The sequence below is a fragment of the Labrus bergylta genome, chromosome 10 (genome assembly GCF_963930695.1).
Source record: "Labrus bergylta chromosome 10, fLabBer1.1, whole genome shotgun sequence".
Lineage (NCBI taxonomy): Eukaryota > Metazoa > Chordata > Actinopteri > Labriformes > Labridae > Labrus > Labrus bergylta.
In genome coordinates this window covers 25,915,444-25,939,776 of record NC_089204.1, presented here as the reverse complement: position 1 = coordinate 25,939,776, position 24,333 = coordinate 25,915,444, and the positions used below count along the sequence as shown (strand labels likewise).

The following is a 24,333-nucleotide window of genomic DNA, read 5'->3' as shown; positions in this document are numbered from 1 at the left end:
TGTCAGCAGTCAAAAAAAAATGGTAACAAAAACTGACAAATACAAGAGGGTGATGAAACTACAGGCATTAGATTGAACAAAAGGACGATGGGTCGAGCTGTTTGCAGGATCAGCTGCAGACAGGCACAAGATTGATCCCCCTTGGCTGCTGACGCCTGACGGAGGTGATGAGTCTGCCTCGCTGATGGCTCCATAAGTAGTCAGCGTGTTGAGTAATGAGGTTGACACTCACGCAAGAAAGCTGTTGAATATTCACCAGTAATGTAGAATAATGATGATAAACCCCCGAATCATTACCCACTGCTAATGCAAGAAATCATGCATCTGTGGCCGTTTCCACTAAAGCCCCAAGATTGACTTTTATCTGCTAATTAAGAGGGAAAAATTACCAATCGTTACACATTTCCTTTAGAGCACCTGATCCTCAATTGGTATTTAAAAAGAAAAAAAAAACATGAGAAAAAACACAATGTCCTGTCAGCAGTAATTAATTAAAGGTCACATATTCTCCTCCTTTTTAACCAGTTTAAATAAGTGTCAGAGCTCCCAAAAACATGTCTGTGAAGTTTCTTGTTCTAAATCCACTCTGATCCTGTATTTGATCATGCCTATAAACCCCTCTATTTCAGCCCTGCTCAAAACAGGCTGTTTCTGTGTCTGTAGCTTTAAATTCTAATGAGCTGTGTTTGACCACGCCCCCTCTCTGGAAGGGCTTGGGTGGCTCGGGCTTTCTCAGGCACATATAAAAACATGGTAAAGTGTATTTTGCGTAATATGTGACCTTTAAATTAGATTCTGCATTACAGACTCGGGCTTCTGAACCAAAGATAAGATAAACGTCCAAAAATAGTACATTACCAATACATTACATTATGTGCAAACCATTTCACTGAACTGTACATCATAAAGTACAAACGAGTAATCAAAGACGTAACATTCAAATGATGTTCTTTTCATAGTAAATATATATTTTCTGTTATATACAAGAGGTTGTCATGTTTTCTGTGTCTGTGATGTGAAAGATGTGCGAAAGTCCTCAGAGAACAGAGGTCCGATTTTTAAAGCACTTCATTTCTATAAAGTGTCCTTTAGAAGCTAAACATAAAATATAGGTAATGAGACGTGATTTTTTATCAAAGGATCCGGTCTAGACTTCTTGACTTTGCAATGAGTCCTTGGATTGGGCACCCAGATTCTGCACCAACTACACCATCTGATCAGATATGCGCGACACATTGTCCATGTTGTTCACTTGAGTCGACAGGGATTTCCGGCTCTCCGTGCTCGTTCTGGTTCTTATCCTCTTTGTCTGATTCTGGCTTTTGCTGCAGCAGTGGCAGGAAAAAGCTGCTTTGAACTCCTTGCGGAACTTACCTGAGGGCAAAAAGAGAGAGAAATCTAATTAATAACATATTTGAGAACATTAACTCCTTTTCACTTCAGTACTTTTTACCTGAGTCTTTATTGTTGCCACATGTGTTAAAAATGTGTTTTACTTTTGCCACCCGCTTTGTCCACTAGAGGTCAGTAGTAAACCCTAACAACTGCTCCAGGTGGTGATGTAGGGCGCGTTACAAACTCACCGCTGAGAAAGTTGTAGATGATGGGATTCGCTGCACTATTGGCGTATATGAGCCAGTGTGAGAAAGTGAACCATGCGTACACTTTCTCTCTGTCATTTACTTTTTTGAACGTCCCAAAGACTCTGCAGATAAAAAGAAAGACATGGCATTAGTTACAGGTCTATTCATTATTTACTTTCATTACATATAAATCAGTTGTATAGCTTTCAATATACGGTGGCAGAGAGGAGGAACATGTCAGTGCTTAAAATGTACTGAATCCGTCATTATAGAAAAGGAGATGCAAAGGTGAGCTTCTTATAATAAAAGAAATCCAAACAGTGAGCACTGATTCATCACATGCCTCTCTCTGTTTGAATTGCTTTTTTTCATATCCTGGATGCTGCAGAGCTCCACGGATAATTACCTTTTCATGACATTGAGCACGCTGATCGGCAGGTAGCACAGGGCGAAGACAAAGAGCACCGCCATGAGCATGCTGGCTGTTTTGCGCCGCGCCCGGACCTGCTTGATTTCGGCGCAGACCGTGCTGGTGCGGACCCTCACGGGCTCTCCCAGCGCCGGAGAGGAGGCTGAGCACTGCATCGACCTCCACTTCCTCTGCAGCACTGATGTGCTCCCAGGAATCTGTCGATGAAATGATGAGCATACATCAGGCGCTGAAAACTTTTTTTTTAGGGAAGAACAACATGTACTGTTCAAAGCTAGAGTACATTTCCAAGGTATTCAAATGACAATAGACTGGAAAATGCTTGCAAAAGACAGGGGTGGCACAATGTGGACAATGTGTTAAAAAATTAAGAAGCTGCACACAAAGTATAAAATATAAACAGACACAATCGAGCCAATCCTTAAGGAGGTCACTAGGTTCCTATTTATTTATGTTCAACAGTGTTTTCCACAGAGTGACGGTGGTGAAGGGGGTCGTCTATTGAAAATGTTTAAAGATATTACGGTTTTCATATAAGCTTAGGTTGTGTATCAAGTTATCTGTGCTTTATTCTTCAACTTATTTTGGTCTCTGCTCAAGAATGCATTTAATTGTCTCACCTTGCTTCTCAGGCTATGCACACACACACACATCTGCACCTGCACCTGTCCCGCTCCACTCTCTGTAAGTATGTCCATTATATCGGCCAGCCGATATTAGCATATCCTGTGACATATGCAATATGCGCTGTTATTACTAGATTTATTAACCAGTCTAATAGCATTTTATTTGAGTTTCATTGTATTACACTAGCAGCTCTCTTTCACCAGCAGAGGGTGCTATATGGATTATAACGAACATTATAAATCTGAAGAGTAATGCGCTGTAGAGTAATGCACTTGTATGTACATACAAGCGAAGTTACTTTCCAGTTGAGTAACCATCTTGTCTTCACTTCATCTTTTCCACACGTGTTTGATAGCTGCATTTGAGGGATCAACGCAATCCATGTGTCTAGGGATTTCAAGAAGCAAGCTCAGTAAAGTGCAGAGTGCCAAGTTTGTACTTTCTAAAGAGCTTGTTGAGCAGCTGAATGCTGCACGGGTGCAAAAGATGTGATTTCTTTATAGTCCACATCCTGGGCGTTCTGCACCTGCACCCTAAAGTCAAGGGTTCATACTCAGACCAAAGAGGGAGCGTGCAGTGTGCCAGCTGTAATCTTGTTAGCTGAATTCAGTGTGTCCTGGTCTGTCAGGTGAGAAATACTGCACGTGTTGCTACTGAATTGTTAAACAATGAGCAAGTAGGACTGGGATGATATGCCTTTGTCCAATTATAGCGATCCACTGATTGTTCATTACTTGAGCTAATTAGCGAGCTATCCTTCTTGCTCAAAGAGGTGACACGGTTGTTTGAAACTCTCCACTTTCTTCATTTATAAGCTGGCTCAGTCAGACAGTCTGATGGAGTTATATCTTCATTGATAACTTGAAAGACTTAGAGCTAATGAGAAATCGTCTGCTCCTTTACACTTTGGGCCGCTCCGGGCTCATGTCGGTTGTTATTCTGTTAGCGGATATGATGGCATCAATCCCAGCGGAACAAATCAAGTATTTGAATCATCCATTAAAAAATGTAGATACTTTAGTGGATCAATTTTGTTCTCTTAGCTCTAGTAGCAAGAAAACTGGGAAATAAAAAAATACTTTTGAACTAGCAAACAGTGCAGAGTCATCATTAAGTATTGCATTCATAGCCTTTACAACAAATACAGTCTCATCTCACTTTGCATGTGTAAGCTCACTGCCTTCTATGTAAGTCATCAGTTAGTGATCAATTAAAACTTTAGGATGGCAGGGCTTCTTATCAGGACTCAGATAACTTAAACATGCTGTTCCAGGCTCCTCTGCTGTGTGCAGAGCCAGGCAGACGTCTTTGATCTTTGTCTTTCATAGCTATGAAGGTTTACACTCTTCACTAAGACAATGGTTCCCATAGTGGGAGGTTGGTGAGACACTGGGTGGGGGGGGGTCACAAGATGCCTTCCAAAAACAAATACAAATTTTGAAAGACTTGAAATTGCATTTTTTTTTAGCAATTATTATGAAATAAGCCTTAAGTGAGATTTGTGCTGAAATGAAAGTAGGACTGTGACAATGAAGGTATCAGTTGTGCTCTTAGTAAATAGCGCACACAGACACATTGAAATAATATAATTATCTTAAGGCTGCTGTTTTCTTTTGAAGTTGTTCAAATGTCAGTGTGTGGATAAGCCTATTAGTGCAATTCTGCCGCAACCTTCAATGCTTCAAACATTTCCAGGGACACAGGGGGTCCCCCGTCTCTCGCATTGTTATTTTGGGGGTCGCAGGGTGAAAAGTCTGGGAACCCCTTGCGTTAATAGACTCTATTTTGATATGTTTACTTTTTCCGCGCAAAACTTTCAGAAGCATCTTTAAACAATGCTTGAGCAAGAATATCACTTTTAAAAAATAGATTTTTAAAAAACAAGTGATGGAATACACACCTGCTGAAACCACAGCTTGTGACAGATCTGGATGTACGCCAGGATCATGAGGCACAATGGTGCAAAGTATGTGACGATGAAGAAACAGGTGTGATACACCTTCGGGTAGATCTCAGCTGTTGGAAAAAGTAAATAAAAAAAATATTATAAATAGATTCAAAACTTTATGGAAAGCTGGTTAAGACACATGACCTCAGTTTATTTTCCTGTGTCTGGTCAAATCAACAGTGTTAACACATAGTCACTCAAAATACAGAGTACTTTAAATCAACACAGGGATAAGCAGTCTTATTGCAAGCAGAGGAAGGTGAGTTTCATCAGAACAAACAAAAGCAGCAAGGTAAGAGAAATAAAGAGAAACTTAAAAATCGTTCCAAGAAAGACAGAATAATGATAATATGTGTAACTATGAGGAAGATGGCTTGAAATATGCTGCTGAGATTCTCTGTCACGTCCTGCATGACGATCTGGATCAAACCTCAGTGAGCGACAGGAGTGATGGGGAGGACTGTCTGTGCTGGCTGCAGAGATGGAAATAATGGTTGAAACTATGACAACAAATGTTTTTTTCCATCTCTCATGGGGACTTTTTAATGCTTTAACTGATGCATTTAAGACAAGCTGATGTGGATAAAAGTGTCTACTAAATGGGTTGCACAATTGTAGACATTTTTGAAAAATCAATGTCCTACTTTTGTAAACGGTTTAATATTCTTTCTGGTGTATGTTTACAATTTAAGTTCTTTTCCATCTGTGCTGTGCACGAGTTTAGAGTTTGAAAATAATTAAAGGCCATGCAGTCTCGGACTGACGCCTGTCCCAAGTAAAGGACTAAAGTAAATAAAAAGCCATTACAGACCATCTGTAACCTTTTGTTTGGGGTAAAGTGTGGATGATTGAGGGAATGAAAGAGAGAGGGTGCACCATGAAACACAAAACGACCTCTGCCAATTGCTCAAACCTCACACTTTCTCTACACAGACCTTGCAGTGAGAATGTTTCTCAGCACAAACTTTGGGCTGTTTTGGCTTTTAAAGTTATAATTTGATATGCAAAAAATCTTCCCAGCTGAAATGATGAGGGAAATCTCTGATGGTCTAAAAAATCAGTTCTTCAAATATATCCAGCTCTGAAGTTTCTTTTCAGACACTCTGGAAATAAAAAACACATAACCCTGACCCAAAACTCTGCACATTTGAGCGTACATCTTTGGTTATGACACTGTGAGTTCAGCACATGTAATAATCACGTGTTCAGAGAAAAGAGGGGATGCAATTTTCTTCAGCTGCAATCAGTTTGCAGACTCAATCAGGACAACTTGAATCAAACAATAACCGGAATCAAACACACTTGATTTGATCTATGTTGACTTTTCTGTGATTTGACGCCTGCCATTCATTTTTTAGTAAATTTGCCGGAAAAACACATTTAGAAGGCCATTGATTCTTCTCTCAGAAAAAGTGAGTAATGAATCGATGAAACAGTGACTTTGAAAGTTCATACACCTCCGATCATTACACATCGTTGATAGACAGAACAAAGAACATCCTCTTTAAGCACTGCTTCTGCTTAGAAATATTTACAAGATTAAGTCTTAACCCATCAAACTAATGGGAATTATCAACCAATTTAATGTGACTGTGTTCTGAAACATTTGATTGTCATGTGCATTATCAATTTAAAGACAGAGTCTGAAGCTTTTTCTTCAAAAATAAAAACTTTTTTCGTGCAAAAATAATGCTGCTCCTTAGTCACTTACAGGCCTCCATACGCAATGTGTGGTGTCTGCAGAGACTCTGTCCTCTGCCTGGATTTTCATGTTTTGTATTGTTTTGGTTGACGTGGGACGTTTCTAGGCCGGGGAGTTGGTGTGTCTCCCCCAGCCAATGGCAACGCAGGAGAGGATTACAATTCAGCGATTGGACAGGATTCAAACACGCCAATGCCATTGCCTTAAACATGCTACATTTAACACATAACATTCCCCTTATACTTCGACTGTTCTGTGATGTTGAAGTAATGAGGGAATTACTAAGACTTGACTTCACACAATAACACTCAGTTGACTCAGACGGCTTACGTTGATGAAAGTTTTCACAGAAGATGACAACATCACACTTGTGTCCTCGTGTAGTGCTCAACCACATCTGCCAAACTCTTCGAAGGGCATCGCATATATCCCAAAAGACATTATCATTATCAGGGTCATGTCACATTGACCCACCTAAACTAATCTGTGTCGTCAATAACACTGGAGCAGACAATAAGTCTACCAAACATCCTTGCAGATATCAGGAAGAACAGTTGACACTCTCTAAGCTGTACTTGGTGTTCTAATAACAGCTGAACTCTATCAGGGTTGACTGACATTAGAGAACAGTGAATAAACCTAATGATGTCTGTACATTATAATCTAAATAACTATAGAAATTCCACCACAGAGGGGACTAGAGTTTCCTTTGTGATATCTTATATTTTATTAAAATTGGATAATAATGACAGATTTTGGAGATCTATAGTTCTCCAGATACTGGTATCCTGGTATGTAACTTAAAGTCAGTAAGTGAGAGACTAGGCGCTGTATTTCTTGTGTGTAAATGGTTTGTGTAATTAGATTTTTTAACTAACCTCCCCAGTGCTCATCACACACTGTGAACAGACTGGTCTTGTTTGTCAGCTCGGGCAGGAGGCTGCTGCACTCCATCACAACAGCCTGAGGGATCATGATGATGCACGACACCACCCAGATGACAACAATACTCTTGCGAGCCCTCTTAGCGGTGCTCTTGAACATCAGCGGGTGGCAGATAGCATACCAGCGGTCTTGGGCGATGCAGCTCAGTGTCAAGACTGATACAGAAACTGAAATTGTCTGAGGGGGGGGGGGGAGAAAGACAACAGTTAGACAAAGGTAGACTGAGAAGAAATAGAGAAATAGATACCACTGCTGAATTCTTGTTGTGCAGTTTTACCTTGAGACATTCACCTGGGTATAATATTGACAAGTTTCTGTGGAGACTATGGGCTGCAGAAAAAAAGCAATTACAATGATAAATGAATCATTTGTAGTTGCTGGAGATTTGTCTTAGTTCTTTGGGACATCACATGGCTGTAAATCATCATTTTAGCGAGCATCCCATTTAAGTTCTTTTGTCACAGTTGCAGCAGAGGCAGGCGATTAATTAATACTAACAACAATAACACATACATAACTCCACTGTAACCATTATTGTTTGTATATCTGTGTATTGTCTCAATATGTTGTCCTCTCAATTTTATTTTTGTCTTTTTGCCCCTCTTGCCTTGTTATGTTCATTTCACTCATAAACCAGGATTCTGAAAAATCAGCATAAAAACAAGTCAGTGCGAACTAAGTAAATGTTTCTTTCTTTAAAGCAAAGTCTAGTCCTTTTATAAAACTCTCAACAGGCTGTGGTGCTCTCAGGTGGTCTGGGAGGGGGTGGTCTGGGGGAGGGGGGGGGGGGTGGCATACCGCAGCCATGGATGGGCAGAATGGAATACCCGATCCGCCATTGTATGTCATTAAGTCCTGAGGGGTTGGAGAGGGTTGATCCTTGAGGTAGATTTGAGCTGCTTCTTTTACTTTCAGAGAAACAAACAGCTACTCTTAAATATGTATTGAATTTTTGAGTAAACAATTAGCTTTCCAAGGTAAATCTATTGCTAAGATCTTTGTTTCAATAATAAACCCACAGACAAAAGCTCATCAAGATCCAATCGCAAAACAGTCTTTATCAGTTCTGCAGAAAAATATGTTTACTCCAGCCTTCACTGATGGCATCAGGGTTAGACAATAATGAAAATTGAAGCACCACCAGTTTTTTCATGGAGTCTGAAATCTTCACCTTCTTCCTCGTCTCCTTTCACGGCACAGACTCTTCTTATCGCCATCTGCTTTACAGACATCACTGAAAGCTTAGCTAGACTAGATGAGACGAGGCCAGTTTTCAAATATGTCTCAGTGAAATTCGGCGAGTTAGATGTGGCATGATGGGGGCATGAGCGACTTCCTATGTGGGAGATGCTCTCATCTGATGTCGGCACGCTTGCAGACGATTTACGGCAGGAATTTCAATGAGTCTTTTTGGTTCCCAGCAGTGCACTGAATTCACATGGGAGATACATTCTGTTCTGGGAGTTTAATTTTCTGTGAGAGATAGACACACTGGGCTACATCACTTTGAAATACTACACTTTGGGATGGCAGTGGTATCATACATAACCCCCTTCTGACTAATTTATGTCATATAAAGGGTTTAAAAGCAGATCTACTAAGCTCTGCATGTCAAAGACTGAATTCTTTGCAAACTAGAAACAAGGGCAGCTTGTGAACAGAGGGGAATTACATGCTGGATAAATGGAAGCTACTAGTAGTCATTTTAGATGTGCTAAGTCAAGACACTTGGAGCAGCATGTCTGTCGTCATATCTTGTCCTTCTTTGCAAAGGAATCAAAGGCCCAAGTCTGCGGATACTCTCTATATATTTCAGAGCCCACACATCCAGAAAAGAAAGCGCAAAACCAACAAGTGATTGATGCCAGATGATGTAGTAGTGTCTCTGTGGAGCTGATTCATTCGGGCTGTTGTTGTCCAAAAGACCCACATGAGTGAGTCAAGCCAATGACATTTTCCTTTATTGCCGCAGTATGATTAAGCTTTGCAAAAGAACTGAAGCTTAAGTTGAATTCACAAAAAATATGCAGTGGTGATATCACTCGCAAATATTAACTCAGGGTGGGAAGCTTCAAGGCTGTGATGATGTTGTACCAATGTATTTCAGGTTGTAGGTTTAATAAACGTTGGGTACCAACACTTTTGTTGTCATTTCATCACTTTGTGGATAACATAGAAACTTAAAAGACATTTTATAGTGAAAACCTGGAGCTAAATCTGGCCATTTTATAATGTTAAACAAAATCTATGGAACAAGAAAACACACTTAACCTTTCAACGTAAAACAACTGGGTGCTGAATTTGCAATACAAGAAAACCGATTAGGACAGCACTCCAAAATTGTATTTTTAATTGCCAAACAAAATATATGACAATCATAATCAGCATTACAGCGTGCAGATGGCCTAGCTGTTAGGTCGCGCCTAAGTGTGTTTATCTATTGCAGTTTTGTGCTCACTTAATTATCTTAGTACATTTTACACTTTTGTAGACTGATTCAAGCAGTCTTGTATTATCTGTCCCGTTTTTCTTTTTGATTTAATGTCTGTTTTCTAATTATTTCTGCAATGACTCGATGTCATTGTAAATGAGGGTTTGCCCCTCAATGATTTTTCAAGTATAAATAAAGGTTGAATTGAATTGAAAAAAAGTCCAACCTGCATGTCACTCCCTGCTCTCTCTCACCGGATTCCGACTCTATCCACTGTAATGTCTAAATAAAGGCAAAGCCCCCCACCCCCAAAAAAATCATTAGCTACCTGACTAGTTAATTGTTGCCAGCCCACATTAAGTCAGAAAGGTATGTAGGAACAATCCTGTGTAAACTATTGTAACACTCAACTCAGGCACTAATGGTGGTACCGCATCACAACCAGGACTAAAAGACTGAGGAAACGCTTGTTTCCTCCAGCTGTAGCCCCTGTCACAACCTAATATTTGATGTTCTGAGTGGAGGTTGTAATATTCAGTTTTATTATTTATTTATTCAGTTTGCTTGTGTTCTACCTGTGCTTATTATGTCATTTCAGACTCAGCAAGCCCACCTGTCACCCTACTCACCTGATCTCCATTCCCTTATTAGCTCACGCTCACTTTTCAAGTCAATTTCAAGCAGCTCATTTCTGTGTTTCTGTACGTATGTCTTGGCTTTACAGAGGGGTTTAATATAGTCATATCCTGCTGGTTTTCTTTTCTCCTGTCATATTTTGACACTTCACTTTTTTCTATATTCTTGATTCTAGTGAAGATTCCTTACTGTAACGCCTGCCTCTGGAGTCGAGCTATTTGGTTCCTATTGCCTTTAACTGTCATTTCTACCTGTGTGACTATCTAAAGCTTGTGGCATGACATTTCCATGGAAAAGGACAGTTATATGTATCAGTTCAACAAACCAGAGATGTGTGAGTGTAGGTTGATTTTTGGGAACATATAGTGGAGGGATTCTTTTCAATGTGAGCATTGAATGACATTTAAATGTCAAGTCATTGTCAAAGGACCATCCATCAATTTAAATATGTATGCCGCTTAACTCGTTCGGGGATGGTTAGGGCTAGAGCTGATCTCAGCTGTCATTGGATGAGAGGTGAGGTACACCCTGGACATGTCATCGATCACAGGGCTGACATACAGTGACAAACAACCTTTCAAACTCACATTTACACCTACGGGCAATGTAGGTCACCAGTAGACTGTGAGAGGAAGCCTGAGTAAAAGAAGGGAACCCATGCATGCAAACTCCACACAGAAAGGCTCAGCCCGACAACAGGAGACTCGAAACCAGGAACCTTCTTGCTGTGAGGCACTCGGAGAGCGTTCACCACTGCAGGGCTGTGCAGCCCTCAGCAGATCATATCATCTCAAATGTATTTCCTTCAATATTGTGTACATATTTTAGGACATTACCTATTCATAATGCATTTTATTTATAAGCGCTTTTAAAAACTCAAAGACACTTTACAATGGTTAAAACATAAAGAATAGCACAGAAGGACAGACTAACGGACATTGCAGTATTAAAAACAAATCATAAAGATAACAACAATAAAGGTAACAACATAAAGGTAAACTACAGAAAACAGAAAATACATCACAATCATACATTAAAAGCTTGTTTAAAGAGGTGAGTTTTGATAAGTGATTTTAAAGTAGGAGGGTCGGTGCAGTGTTGAATGTGTGTGGGGAGTGAGTTCCAGAGGGAGGGGGCAGCTATGGAGAAGGCTCTGTCCCCCCAGGTTCAGTGCTTGGTTCTAAGAGGGGAGCTAGGAGGTTGGCTTTTGAAGAACGGCGGCTGCGTGCAGGAGTGTGAGGGTGAAGGAGAGCCGTGAGGTAGAAGGGGGCCTGGTGGTTAAGGGCTTTATGTGTGAGGAGAAGGATTTTAAATTGGATACGGTAAGGGACAGGGAGCCAGTGGAGATTTTGCAGGACAGGGGTGATGTGTTCGCGTATTCGGGTGTGGGTGAGGAGGCGTGCAGCAGAGTTTTGGATGTATTGAAGTTTATTAAGGATTTTGGATGATGTGCCGTAAATAATGCTGTTGCAATAGTCGAGTCTGGATGTGATGAATGCATGGATTAGTGTTTCAGCAGCAGAAAATGAGAGTAGTGGACGGAGGCGGGCTATATTTTTGAGGTGAAAGAAGACGGTTCTTGTGAGCTGGGTGACGTGGTGGTCAAAGGAGAGCTGGCTGTCAAAGATGACTCCAAGATTGCGGATATGAGGGGAGGGGGAGAGAGTGGAGTTGTCGCTTGTGAAGGAGAAGTTGTGAATGGAATTGGTGAGGGATTTAGGGCCGATAATTATTATGTCCGATTTTGCGTAGTTAAGAGAGAGGAAATTGGTGTGCATCCATGTTTTTATTTTATTGAGGCAGTTTGTCAGGGTAGAGCAGGTTTCAGTGGTGATTGAATTGGTGGAGATGTAGAGCTGGATGTCATCGGCATAACAGTGGAAATGGAGACCATGGTGGCGGATAATGTTACTAAGGGGGAGCAAGTATATGATGAACAGGAGGGGACCAAGCACCGAACCCTGGGGGACGCCTTGGGACAAAGGAGCTATGGAGGAGGAACAGTTATTGATGTTGATAAACTGTTGTCTGTCGGTGAGGTAGGATTTTAACCAGGAAAGAGCAGTGCCAGTGATGTTGAGTGAGTGTTCTAAGCGGAATAAAAGAATATTGTGGCTGATGGTGTCAAAGGCTGCAGTGAGATCGAGGAGGATGAGGATGTTGAGGAGGCCAGAGTCTGAGGAGAGGAGGAGGTCGTTGGTGACTTTGAGGAGAGCTGTTTCTGTGCTGTGGTGGGAACGGAAGCCGGACTGGAATGGTTCAAATAGGTTATTGGAGGAGAGGTGGCATTTGATCTGGGAGGCGACAACACGTTCCAGTATTTTTGAGAGGAAGGAGAGGTTGGAGATGGGGCGGAAGTTGCACATGCTGTCCGTATTGAGTCCAGGTTTCTTGAGGATAGGGGTGACGGCTGCCAGTTTGAGAGTTTTGGGTACTGAACCAGAGCAGAGGGAGGAGTTGATGATTGAGGTTATGAGTGGCGCGATGGCTGGGAGACAGTTTTTGACGAGACTGGATGGGATGGGGTCGAGAAGCCCACCTATTCATATATCTGGAATTAAGTTTCCCACACATACAAAAAAGATGGACACAAGATACGTTTAATACAATTGCAGATTGTACGTATGGAGCATCGGGACATGTCCAGGTGGCATGAGGGTCTACTTGGCCTGCCATGAGCAGTCAATGTAAACATCAATAATTAGTTGATAGAACATCTCTGAGTGCATGCATCATGATATGCAAGTGTGACTCTTGCGATTGGTTTATATTGCACGGCAAGATGCAATAGTGTTCCAAAAAAATGAGGTTGAGGAGTCCCTTAGAGGTACATAGCAACCATCCACCTGCTGCTTTTCAACTGACAGCATTATCACCAGGTGAAACGGAGGGTCACAAGAGAAGGAAAGATGGAGCAGAGACAGAGAGAATAAGAAAGAGAGCGAGGCCCTTGCCAGAGATGCAGTGAAAGTTTTGACATGTTCACCATTAAGGGACCTGGTTGGTCTACACATACCCAGCATGGCTAGCTGCGTAGCCTGGCTAGTAACAGATGGACAAAATGTCCTGTAGGCTCCACAGTGAGCATGTCTCGCCCTGTGGAGGAATTAAATCATAGCGATAATGAGCGATCACATCAACCAGCCAAGTTAAAAATAGCACAAGCTAATGAAAGCACATACATACTGTACCCTACAGCTAATCATTGAACAATTGTATTATCATAACGTTACTGGGGTCAATGACAAATATCGACAGCGTCATCCGCTACTGGCAACTCTGTAGGAGATTCTTATGGGACTCGATAAAGATGATATAACTGACACACCGCCTTACTACGTGGTGTATTCATTTATTAGTGGTATACTGGTAATTCCTTACTGGTTACTCTGAAACAGCTATGGAGTGACTCTAAACTTTTGCTTTTAGCCAAAAATGTTGTACAGTGGCATGTTTTTTGTTCAACTTTGGTATAATATTGATAAATGTATGGAGACAGGTGAATTTCAGGGATCAAGTCAATAAATGTGTATCTAAATCTATCTCTATTGAAAATAGATTAAGAAAGAAAGATATCGGCTGATATATCGGTATCTGATTTTTTCTATCCCCCATATCGATATCAGTATCGGCCCTCAAAAATCCATATCAGTCTGGCCCTAGTTTTTAACTGAACGTGAAATGTAGAACTAGGGACACAGTTATCCTACACAGTGAGTGGTTCATGTGGACAGGGTGGCCTGGGATGGAATCAAACCCTTGGCCTTGATTATTATTCCAGTCCGCACCTGCTGGTACTTGTGCTGCTTGAAATATTGGCTAATTGCCTAATTAAAAAATAACATAAAGCAGCTTCAGTGTATTAAAGGAATTTAAATATACATTCTGCAGGCAGCATAAAGCTTTCATTCAGGGCTAGTAATAAGATTAGGAAGTATTTATGAAAGAGGGACAATGCACTCGGTAGTATGTTTTTGTTTGTCTTATTAGTAGTTCAGTCAGACGAGTCACATTTGCATTTGTTTGAAGTATGTATTGCAGCAGCAGAAGATAATTTGTGTTTTGGTGTCTAGGCTCCAACCTCTTTATTCCTCACAGTTTTATTTAACATGCAGAAATTTGAGGAGTAATGAGATCATATCTTTGAAAAAAAAAAGAGTTGCAGCTCCAAAGGTGGATGCTACGGGGGGGCTGAGCAAGGGTGCAATCCTGATGCAGGTTAGAGCTGGCAAACAAAGAGCAGAGGGAGAGAAATCAGTTCAGCTCCAGTTGTCTGCCTGAACTAGCTCGCAGGGGTCGCCTCAGTAATCTTCCTGGCACGAACAATTTTGGTTAGAACAAGAATTATTGATTGTTTGCGATGCTCGCCCCAAAAGGGTTTCAGAGATTTGATGAGCTTTGTGAGTACAACGGAACCAAGTTATCATGTAGATTAATTAAAAATTAACATAAAGCTGCTTCAGTGTATTGAAGGACTTAAATATACATTCTGCAGGCAGCATGAAGCTTTCATTCAGGGCTGCCTGTGAGTTTTTTCTCTTGTGTACTGCAACAATTAAGTAACTACTACTACAAACCGAGGGCTCAATTCTTTGTTTCTAATAACGCAACATTCGCTCACCTGCAATTTTTTCTCAACTGTCTCAAAATGTCTTTCAGGAATCACTCACGTCATACTGCAATTCAGAGAAACATGGAACATGAATGATCCTTCTTGAGGCCACACAGCACCGCAGCACTGCAGGATGTAAAACTGAGCAATATGTGACATTACACACAGGAAGAACCGAGGTCCTTCCCAATTAGGCAGTGGTTTGAGAGTAAAAAGAACCTCCAGGGTTTTGCAGCAGGAGGTTGGCATGGCACATACTGTAGCGGTCGTAGTAAAAGCGAAAAACACAGCAGGGAGCAGGGTGACTTGTTACCATGAAAGCCTTCAAATACATGCCTAATGCAGAGCCAGAGGTTTGATGTTCGTGCTAAACAGGCAGCCAGACCAGCAGAAGAACCCCCGCTGATTTGTCCATGTTAGGAATACCAATGTTTTCCTTTAGTTGGACCTAAATTAACTTTCATATACAGTAGGATGTTTACTTTATAGGATTATGCAGTATAGTGTAGGATACGTCAAGGTGGCCGACAGCATGAGAACAAATGTAAGAGTTTCTTTCTGCTGATGTGTCTGCACAACAGGGAAATGTTAAATGGGAATTTTCAAGACTTCAACAGCAAGATCTACCCAAGGCATCAAATCCCCATGCGTTGACATCAAAGGTTTCCCACAGTGCATCTTTCTTGGGATATGACATATTTTTATATCTCCATGAATACAGAGAGAAAAGTGTATGATTTATAGAAACAGGTCTTGGTTCCTTATCACAAACTTCTGAGGGGGCAAAAGGTTGGATGGTCTTTTCTTTCTGAAAGGCGTGAGGTGCATACTCGTTCATTTACAAAGCTCTTATTGGGATTCCACCATGACATTTCCTCCATGTCACTCGCGTCCTCTGGAGCACAGTACACCCGGTCTAATATCTGTCTTTCACTCCAGGTTCGGAGTTCATTCTGAGCTTTGAAGATCTGCCTTTGGCACTTTAAAAATCAATGCTCTGGTTTCTTATGGCTATTTTAGAACCTTAATTGTTAACATCTTAACCTCTGATGTTAGATTTTTGTCCGTTCATTTATCTTGCATTGGATTATTTTTATCTGCTCACTCGGATTTTTTAGTCTAAATAAAATAAAGGAAAAATAAACATAATTTCTGATACCCTGTTTGAAAAACAAATGTGTAAAGTGGATCTCTTACCTGCAGATAAGGCACGACTTTGCAGAGAGTATTTCCAAAGAACCACGTCTCTGTGATGTCCACCACTAGACTCGCAGGCAGGCAGATGATTGTGACCAACACGTCAGCAAAGGACAGATTCACTATGAAGTAATTGGTAACGGTGCGCATGTGACGGTTCTTCCACACTGCAAAACAAACTGAAAAAGATGCACAATCTGTGAGTGCCCAAAGACTCGATAACTGTGATGACACTAGTTCAATGTATTATTAAGATGAATATATTTTATACTAATAATGCACTTTCGTTTAAGCACCTGAACTTTAACACCTTTCATGGCTTCAAAGTTAGATCACACTTGAAGTCACACATCATTTTTTGTTTATTCAAACTCATGAAACCATTGTAAAATAAGAAAAGTTCAACTTTAAATGTACTGTACATTATACCTATTACTTTAACACTTTGTAATAGTGTTAGGAAGTATTTTGAAAGAGGGCAGATGCACTCGGTAGCATGTATCTGTTTGTTTTATCCATATTAGTAGTTCAGTCAGACAAGTCACATTTGCATTTGTTTGAGTCTGGGCTCCAACCTCTTTATTCCCCACAGTTTTATTTAACATGCAAAACTTTGAGGAGTAATGAGATTGTATCTGAAATCTAGTCAGAGCTCCAAAGGTGGACTCTACGGGGGGCTGAGCAAGGGTGCAATACTAATGCAGGTCAGAACTGGTAAACAGAGAGCAGAGGGAGATAAATCAGTGCAGCTCCAGTTGTCTGCCTGAACTAGCTCGCAGGGGTCGCCTTATTAATCCTGCCTTCAAGAACAATTTTGGTGAGAACAAGAATTATTGACTATTTGTGTTGCTAGCCCAAAAGGATTTCAGAGATTTGATGAGCTTTGTGAGTGGAACCAAGTTGTTATGAAAAGGAATTAACCTTCAAAACTAATTAGGTTATTTTTCAGTGATAGAAACAGGCAGACCCGTTTTTCATTTTTATTTCAAGCTTTTTTATTGTATAGGGTAGTGGATAGAGTAGGACAATTGGGAAGGAGAGTGATTTGGGAATGGTGGTTTGAAAAGGAGCCACTTGAACCCAGGCTGCCTGCTTTGAAGACTATAGCCTCCATAGGTATCTTTGCCCCCAGGTAGAGAACTTTTTTATAGACGCGCTTTTCCTTCTCTTTGTCCAGCTGAAAAGCTTCTTTCAGGGGTGCCTTTCAGATTTCCACTTCTAAGTGCCACTTCTTTTGTATTCTTCCAGTTCCTGCAGCTCGTAACTACGAGCAGATATAGAATCTTGTGTACAACAGGAGCCTCGCTTGTAAAGGCACTTGCAATCCAGCATTAGCGAAAAAAATGTTTGCTTCTGAAAGCAGCAGAAGACGAATGTTTTTGTAGAAATAAATACAATCAGAAAGTGCTGCAACATCACAGTTGAAAGAAAGTTTTTTTGGGTTTTTTTTTAAAGATTTATTTTTGGGCATTTTGTGCAAGGAGAGTGTTTCTAAGCGGCTTCTGCAACATATACATTTTCCATTAAACCCTGTTCAAGGTCCAGTATGTAACATATCTACGTAATGGAATTATAAAATGACCTTACTGTACGATCAGACATTAAGGAAACATGCTGTGTTGAAGTACTGGCTTCTCTCACAACAATGCAGCAGCCAGTATGTCCTCCTCCTAAGTTTAGATTCTGGTCCAGAATGGTCTGTTTTTGTTTTGACCAGAGATGTAAGCGGCAACCCCTCAAGGCTGTTTTGCCCCACGCCCTTTGGTTTGCCTTACAAGCGGCGAACCGACAGGTGTTGCAGTGATGGAAGCGGGAAATGGAACTGGTTCAGATAGAACTGATTCTACCTGACTTGAAAAGCCTCTGCATTTTTCTAAAATGCTCCACGAGCGAGAAACGTGGTAAAATTAGGATAAATATCAGAAATGTTAAAATGGAGAGAAGTTAGAGTGCATAAAGATTTCAAGACTGATGCAGAGCTGGCTAAACACTGAAGCTTCAGTGTCTGCCACATAGCAACCTTCTTAAGCCTAAATTCCGCCAGATTTGTGTTTGGTCCGTCTCCGCTCCATTACGGCAGTGGAGCTTATTCAATGTGTGTGCTTCCACTGACTCCGCTGCGCTGCATCTGAGCTCCGGCAGTCCGTAGCAGATACACAATGCTTCTATTTTTGCCAGTTGCCGGAGCATGGCGCATCAATTTACCACAGAAAATATCGAGCAGGACAGGAAGTCAGACATAATTTTCAGGATAAAACACTCTTTTGACGGTTCAGAACAATGACTAAATTGTTGTACAAACTACATGCCACTGATCTTTCCCAGAGACCGTGTTACACTCCCACTGGCAACGTGTTGAAAACAAACCAGAGTTTGTCCAATAGGTGACTTCTTCTAAATGGAATTCAGCCATCATGACTTTGCGTTATTACACCTGTGCTTTAAAGGTCCCATATTCTGCTTTTTCTGCTTTTATATGCCCTTTAGTGTGTTTTCCAAGTGTCCTGTGCATGTTTAGGCACATCTATGTGCAAAAATTCAAAGTCCGCGGAAACACAGCTTCTCCTACGTCCTCCTGTTAGCTGTAGCATTAGCTGCATGTAACGCTCAGTTCTAGCCCCCCTCGGATTCAGTCTGATTGCACTTTGATATAAATCAAAATGATATAAATCAGTTTGACAGCCTTAACAGCTTGAACATCAATCAAAAAGAAGTCTGTTCACTCCTACACAGTCTTAGGAACAGGTCTTTCCAGGAAACACATGTGAATATACCTGCCCAGTTAAATTCAAAATCAGATCTTTTACAAATGGATTTGAGCTTTTACTGCGTCTCAGGTTGCTTGTCTCAATATTTAGAACTTCTGTTCAATGACAGCTATCAGTTTCAAGTGCATGATGAAGTATTTTTATTTGCTTTTCTTATGTCATCAGCTGTTTAAACCCTGCAGGGTTGTTTCAGTGTTTCAAAATGAATGAAGTGGATTATTTCAAAAGGATGAAAAGTCTGCCACTGCAGCTATGCACAATATCAAATAAAGTATACAGACATTTGAAATGATCCCTTTGTGCATACCTGAGCAGCGCCGTGAATGACAACCACACATTCATGTAAGGTAATCTAGTGCATTTCGCATTCAACCTTTATTTGCCCTATTTGCATTTGTTGAAGATTTATAGAACCTTTTGACTCTATTAAGACATTTTTTTTTGTATTTATATATTTATATCATCATTTTTTAAATACTGTATCTATTTTAAATGATCTTTTTTGTCTGGTTTTGTTCAGCTTTGTTGTCTTGATCTGCAATAAAGATCTCAAGTTACTCTAGTGAAAACAAAAGAGTAACATCATTAACTTCTTTGACATATTCATTTGAACAAATTTAAGTTTTTTAACATTTTACACACAGCACACAGGTATGAGGGATTCTGTACACTTGGGTCTGGATTTTCTGCATATACTGTATAAACATGAAGTCCCAGTGAGGTCCCCCACTGGTTGTCTGAAGCAGACTTTTGAAGCCCATTGATGGAGGTCACCATAATGGAAACGCTGTCTCATATGAACTTTCAGTCAAACCTAACAACAGGCAAAGAGCTGTAGCTGAAGGTGGGTCTTCAGCCTCCTTACAAACAGCTTCATCTTTCACTCGTGGCGGTTGCCGATTGATTTTCCGGCATGGAAAGTGTTCTGGTTTCTGTTGTAAGACGGAGCTGTATTAGTCATTTAAGCAGACTTTGGTGTATGCTTGACAAACAGGCAGAACGTTATCCTGACAACATACTGGCTCCCATCAGCACTATACACACAATGATTTATTCATCTCTATAAACAGATAAATGCATGAAAGTGAAGCTGACAATCCATATAAGATCAAGCATTTCAACTTGAGCCACCAATTTGCTTGAAGCTGTGTCGCAAAAAACAATCAACGTGTAGATTCCCCAACAATCTGAAGTGCATCAGAAATAATCGATCCAATCTCCACTCAACAAATATTAAAAAAGTTGTTTTCTTTGCCGACCTGACAAAGCTTAACTTTTTACCTTTTACAAATATGCACAATGAATTCATTTCAGTAAACCTAACTCCCACTAATTGCAATTTATTCACAAGAAAATCGGTTCCGTTTTCCGTCTCCAAAGTGAGCCGGAGTCAAGCTGCTGTTTAAGTTTTGATCTACTGTTGAACTGAGACTCAACAGATGAATGGGAACTCTTCCAGGATATTATGGACTATAATGACAGTGGTTTTGTTGCAGACGTAAACGCAGCGCAGAAAAGGAACTCTTGCCTGGAAGTCATCCATCACTAACCGCTGGCTTCGCCTGAAGCATCTATCGTCTATTAAACTATGATGACTGTCGATGGGTCCCGAGATTGGAGAGACCCCAAAGGTAATAACAAACAAACAAAAAAAACACTGTTGTTTGGACAAGCAATCTAGTTGAATCTTGCACATAACAGTCACAGCGATTGGACACACTTATTTTTTTAAGGTGTCTTACATAAACTAGCAAGCCTTTTTTTCTGCCACAGTGTGTCCCCTATAGCTCCCCACATATCTGCAAGGACCAGGCTGCTGCAGGCGCTATCACAAGAAGGCACACAAATCAATACAGTGAATATAAAAAAATCTCTGAAGGGTGGCTGGATTTATATAAATGCAGCAGAGATGGCACAGCAGCAAACACTCCTTTCAATTCAAATCAAGGATGACACTGACCAGAGCTTTCCTGTTTCTGTTTCTGTTGTTGTTTTTCTTTTTCTTCCAGTCTGTTTGGCAAAACAGTCATCGGGTTGATACTTTAAGTACAGCTAAGGAGGAGGCTTATTATCTCATATGGTATAGGCATTGACATAAAACAAGCTCCCCATGATGGGAACTTTACCATAAAATATTTTTCCAAAACAACATTTTCAAGATTGCTTTAAATTGGACTGTGCTAAACGTTTAAATGTCATACACCAGCAGCTTCTGCAGCAGTAGCTCAGTCTGTAGGGACTTGGGTTGGACACTGGAGGATTGCTGGTTCCAGTCCCAAGTCTGGAGAGTAGTCGTTCACTCCATAAGCACTGCCCTTGAGCAAGGCAATGCATGCCAACTGCTCGGACACTCTTCAGTCATGTGCAGACCCCTTATACATCTCTCCACAAGTCCATAGGATCTGGTTTTGAACACGTGTGTGTATTTCGGCCTGTGTGTGTCTAGCATGTCTCAACAAGTGTAAAATTCAATTTCCCCCAAGGGATTAATTAAGGATCTTCTTCAACAGCTAAAGAGGATGATTTCAGAGGTTAACATAGAAATGAATTACAATTACTTTCACTGCATGGAGTTTTATGTTGATGTGCCAAAGACATTAAGACTTGTGTAACTACTGGCTCAATTAAATGCAGGTATGCTATTGGTCTAAGGAATTGTTGGTTTACCAGTTTCTGGATGAAGCTAGGCATCGACCAATGAGGAGAAGCGCTCGGGTTGTACTTCTACAGAATTTAATCTGAGATAGAAAACTCAGTAGAGGAGATTGTGGATTAATGCCATTGTGCTAATTAGCTCTGACCTATGCTTTAACACCCTTCACTTCCAAAACAACAGCATTATAGAAACATAGAAAATACATACAGCTGTCAGCACTTTTGTAGGCTTCCATACTGGTGGTGGTGTAATGAATTCTACACTTTAATATTTAAACATCCCAGAGGAAGACAAGGAGTGCTGTATAAGGGTTCCAGATTTCCCAAGTGCCAATATCACAATATCTAGTTTTTTCTGCGGTTGTCTGGTGGTGTAAACATGTATCACAAAGAGATGGTACATTAACAAGCCCGTGCTGCATGCAGCTCTACAGAGTGTTGAATGGTTGGCAGTAACACAATAGATGAGTTTTAAAAATGGGGATCAGCATAATAGGCCAACTTTAGAGGCTCTTGTGAAGGATAAGAGTTATTCATAACAAGGCTCGTGGACCAGCTCTTTGCCGCTAGGTTGAGTCAGTATTATCAACATGGACGACCGCCATCAATAGGCTTCAAAAGTCCCTTTCAGTAACCAACAGGTGGCGTCACTGAGACTTCATTCATGTTTAGTTAAACTGAGCCAACTGAGCTCATTTGTTGGTGGAGTCGTCGTCTCTCAACTGGAAGGTCGAGGGTTCGATCCCCAGCTGGGTAACATGTCCGCCGTGTCCTTGGGCAAGACACTTAACCCTGATATTTCTCCCGCTGCTTCTGTGGCGGTGTATGAATGGAATTAGTTACTTACTAATGGATTACACTACGTAGTGACCACTACCATCAGTGTGTGAATGGGTGTGAATGTGTAGGTGTGACCTGCAGTGTAAAAGCACTTTGAGTCAGTCAGAAGACTAGAAACACACGTCCTTTTTTTGTGCCATTATCAGGCATAAATTCCACATTCTCTGTGACGTTTCTAAAATAAAACTTATGCTTGCTTATGTCTGACCAAATGAAAAAACATTTCCTGCTGACTTCACACAGTTGATGTGACACTGTTTGGTGACTGAAGGGGGGTTCAATGGTGTCCGACTTGCTGCACTGAGAGTGAATGATGAGTGATTATTTGCTATATTTTTATGTCAATACTAACTGGCACTTCTAATGTGCATTTTTTTTTTCTTTGTGGGGACTTACTACGAGCATACAAATCTTTGATGCATCATATAATTCACTACATCAAAATGCACACCTCATCTGTCTCACACAATCAGGAGCACTACTGCACTACGTGTGGTTGCAAACAAAGAAATAATGGAAAAAGGTGGACCCCCTAGACACCTCCCTTTTCCATTTTCTTATATCTTCGGTTTGCTGACAAGGAGTTTATGAACAAAATTGTGCTGTAATTGACGATTTAAAAAAAAAATAGGTTGACATGATAAATGAAGGCAAGTGTGCCGGTCATATTATGACAAATTGACCACAAAGCAGACCAGCAGTCCAACTTCTCCTGTGTTTTTTTGCTGTATGATCTTCCCCTTTTTTTGAAACCTTCATTTCTGAAGTAGCCTCCTCAGCTATCTTCTTTCTTAATTTACGGTATCAAACTGCTATTAAGACATTTTGACATTTTCATATTTACATTTTAGCTCCCTTATACAAGATACAAAAACATTTTACAGCTGTTAGCCTACAAATTGACATATATATGCTTGAAAATAGCTGTATATTTCTAGAGAGGCATCAGCATGGTAATTCAAAAGCCCCCCTCCAATTTGATGCAGAAACAATCTCCTTCTTATCATTCATATGATATTTTAAGTTGACCAATAAGTCGGTGGGTTTCTCAAATATATCAAAAAACTAAAAGCAATGAAACAGACAATAAAGCAGAGTGATGAGGAGCAGATAAGATGCAACTGAGGTGAAAAAGCAGATGAGAGTACTGGGATTCACCATGTCAATCAAAAAAGCTTCTTCCACCCCTATGCACACACTCACTCTCTCACAGTGTGAAATAAGTGACACAATTTGAATCTGCCCATCAGCGGTGGTCCAACCCATCTCATTTCCAGCTGCAGAGAGAAACGGTCTCTGTGAACACATCCTCCCTGATTTATCTCCTTCAGCAGACGCACTGCTGACATTTGGACATCACAAACGTAGCCCACTGCATGTAATAGTTTGAATGTTGTAGCATTCAGTCTGATTTACCTTTAAGGAAAGTATGCGTAAAAATATCTCAAATAAGTTATTCAAAATGTTTTACCGGGCTGATTACGCACGAATGGAAACACTTAAACAAAAACTAAAATAAACTTACCTAGAGAATTTCCGATGAGAGAAACGAAGAAGACAATAATATAAGCCACGATGAGAACCCATTCATACTGCTTTGGGTGTAAGTACTCCCTCCAGATGTATCTCAGAAGTTCATCGTCATCATCCACAGGGGTGTGCTGCACATCGCAATCCTCATCCCCGGTGCTACCAGACATCCTTCACGGGAGTTAAAGTGACTGCTTCTTATTTCTGCTGTAAACCCACCGAGCGCCTGTAGTGACCGCAGCTTGCTGAGCGGACTGTTAATAGAGACGAGGCAGTGATAGTTTAAGCGCCTCACGGACACGGACCGTCAGTGTGACGCTGATTCCTCCGCTGCCCTCAGCGCGCGACTACAACAGGGTCACTAACGCATGCATCTGCACGCACGCACGCACACACACACGCACGCACACACGCACACGCACGCACACA

General features: G+C 40.9%; 1 protein-coding gene across 1 annotated transcript; it reads right to left on the bottom strand.

Moving 5' to 3' along the window:
• Nucleotides 1-448: 448 nt before the first annotated feature.
• On the bottom strand, nucleotides 449-24,265 carry hcrtr2 (hypocretin (orexin) receptor 2). Its single transcript, XM_020655556.2, has 7 exons — nucleotides 23,900-24,265; nucleotides 16,112-16,290; nucleotides 7,169-7,412; nucleotides 4,541-4,656; nucleotides 1,990-2,210; nucleotides 1,584-1,705; nucleotides 449-1,374 (listed from the first exon to the last, which is right to left on the bottom strand). The coding sequence occupies exons 1-7, from the start codon at nucleotides 24,072-24,074 to the stop codon at nucleotides 1,205-1,207; spliced, it is 1,227 nt and encodes a 408-aa protein (XP_020511212.1). The 5' UTR covers nucleotides 24,075-24,265; the 3' UTR covers nucleotides 449-1,204.
• Between the last annotated feature and the right edge of the window lie 68 nt (nucleotides 24,266-24,333).

What these genes read in the sequence shown, in the direction of transcription:
- hcrtr2 (XM_020655556.2), bottom strand. Translation starts at nt 24,074, where the DNA reads ATGTCTGGTAGCACCGGGGATGAGGATTGCGATGTGCAGCACACCCCT. An exon ending in AAGTCGTGCCTTATCTGCAG is followed by an intron (nt 7,413 to 16,111) that starts GTAAGAGATCCA and finishes CCCCCCCCTCAG; the next exon opens with ACAATTTCAGTTTCTGTATC. An exon ending in ACAAGCTGTGGTTTCAGCAG is followed by an intron (nt 2,211 to 4,540) that starts GTGTGTATTCCA and finishes TTTCATCGACAG; the next exon opens with ATTCCTGGGAGCACATCAGT.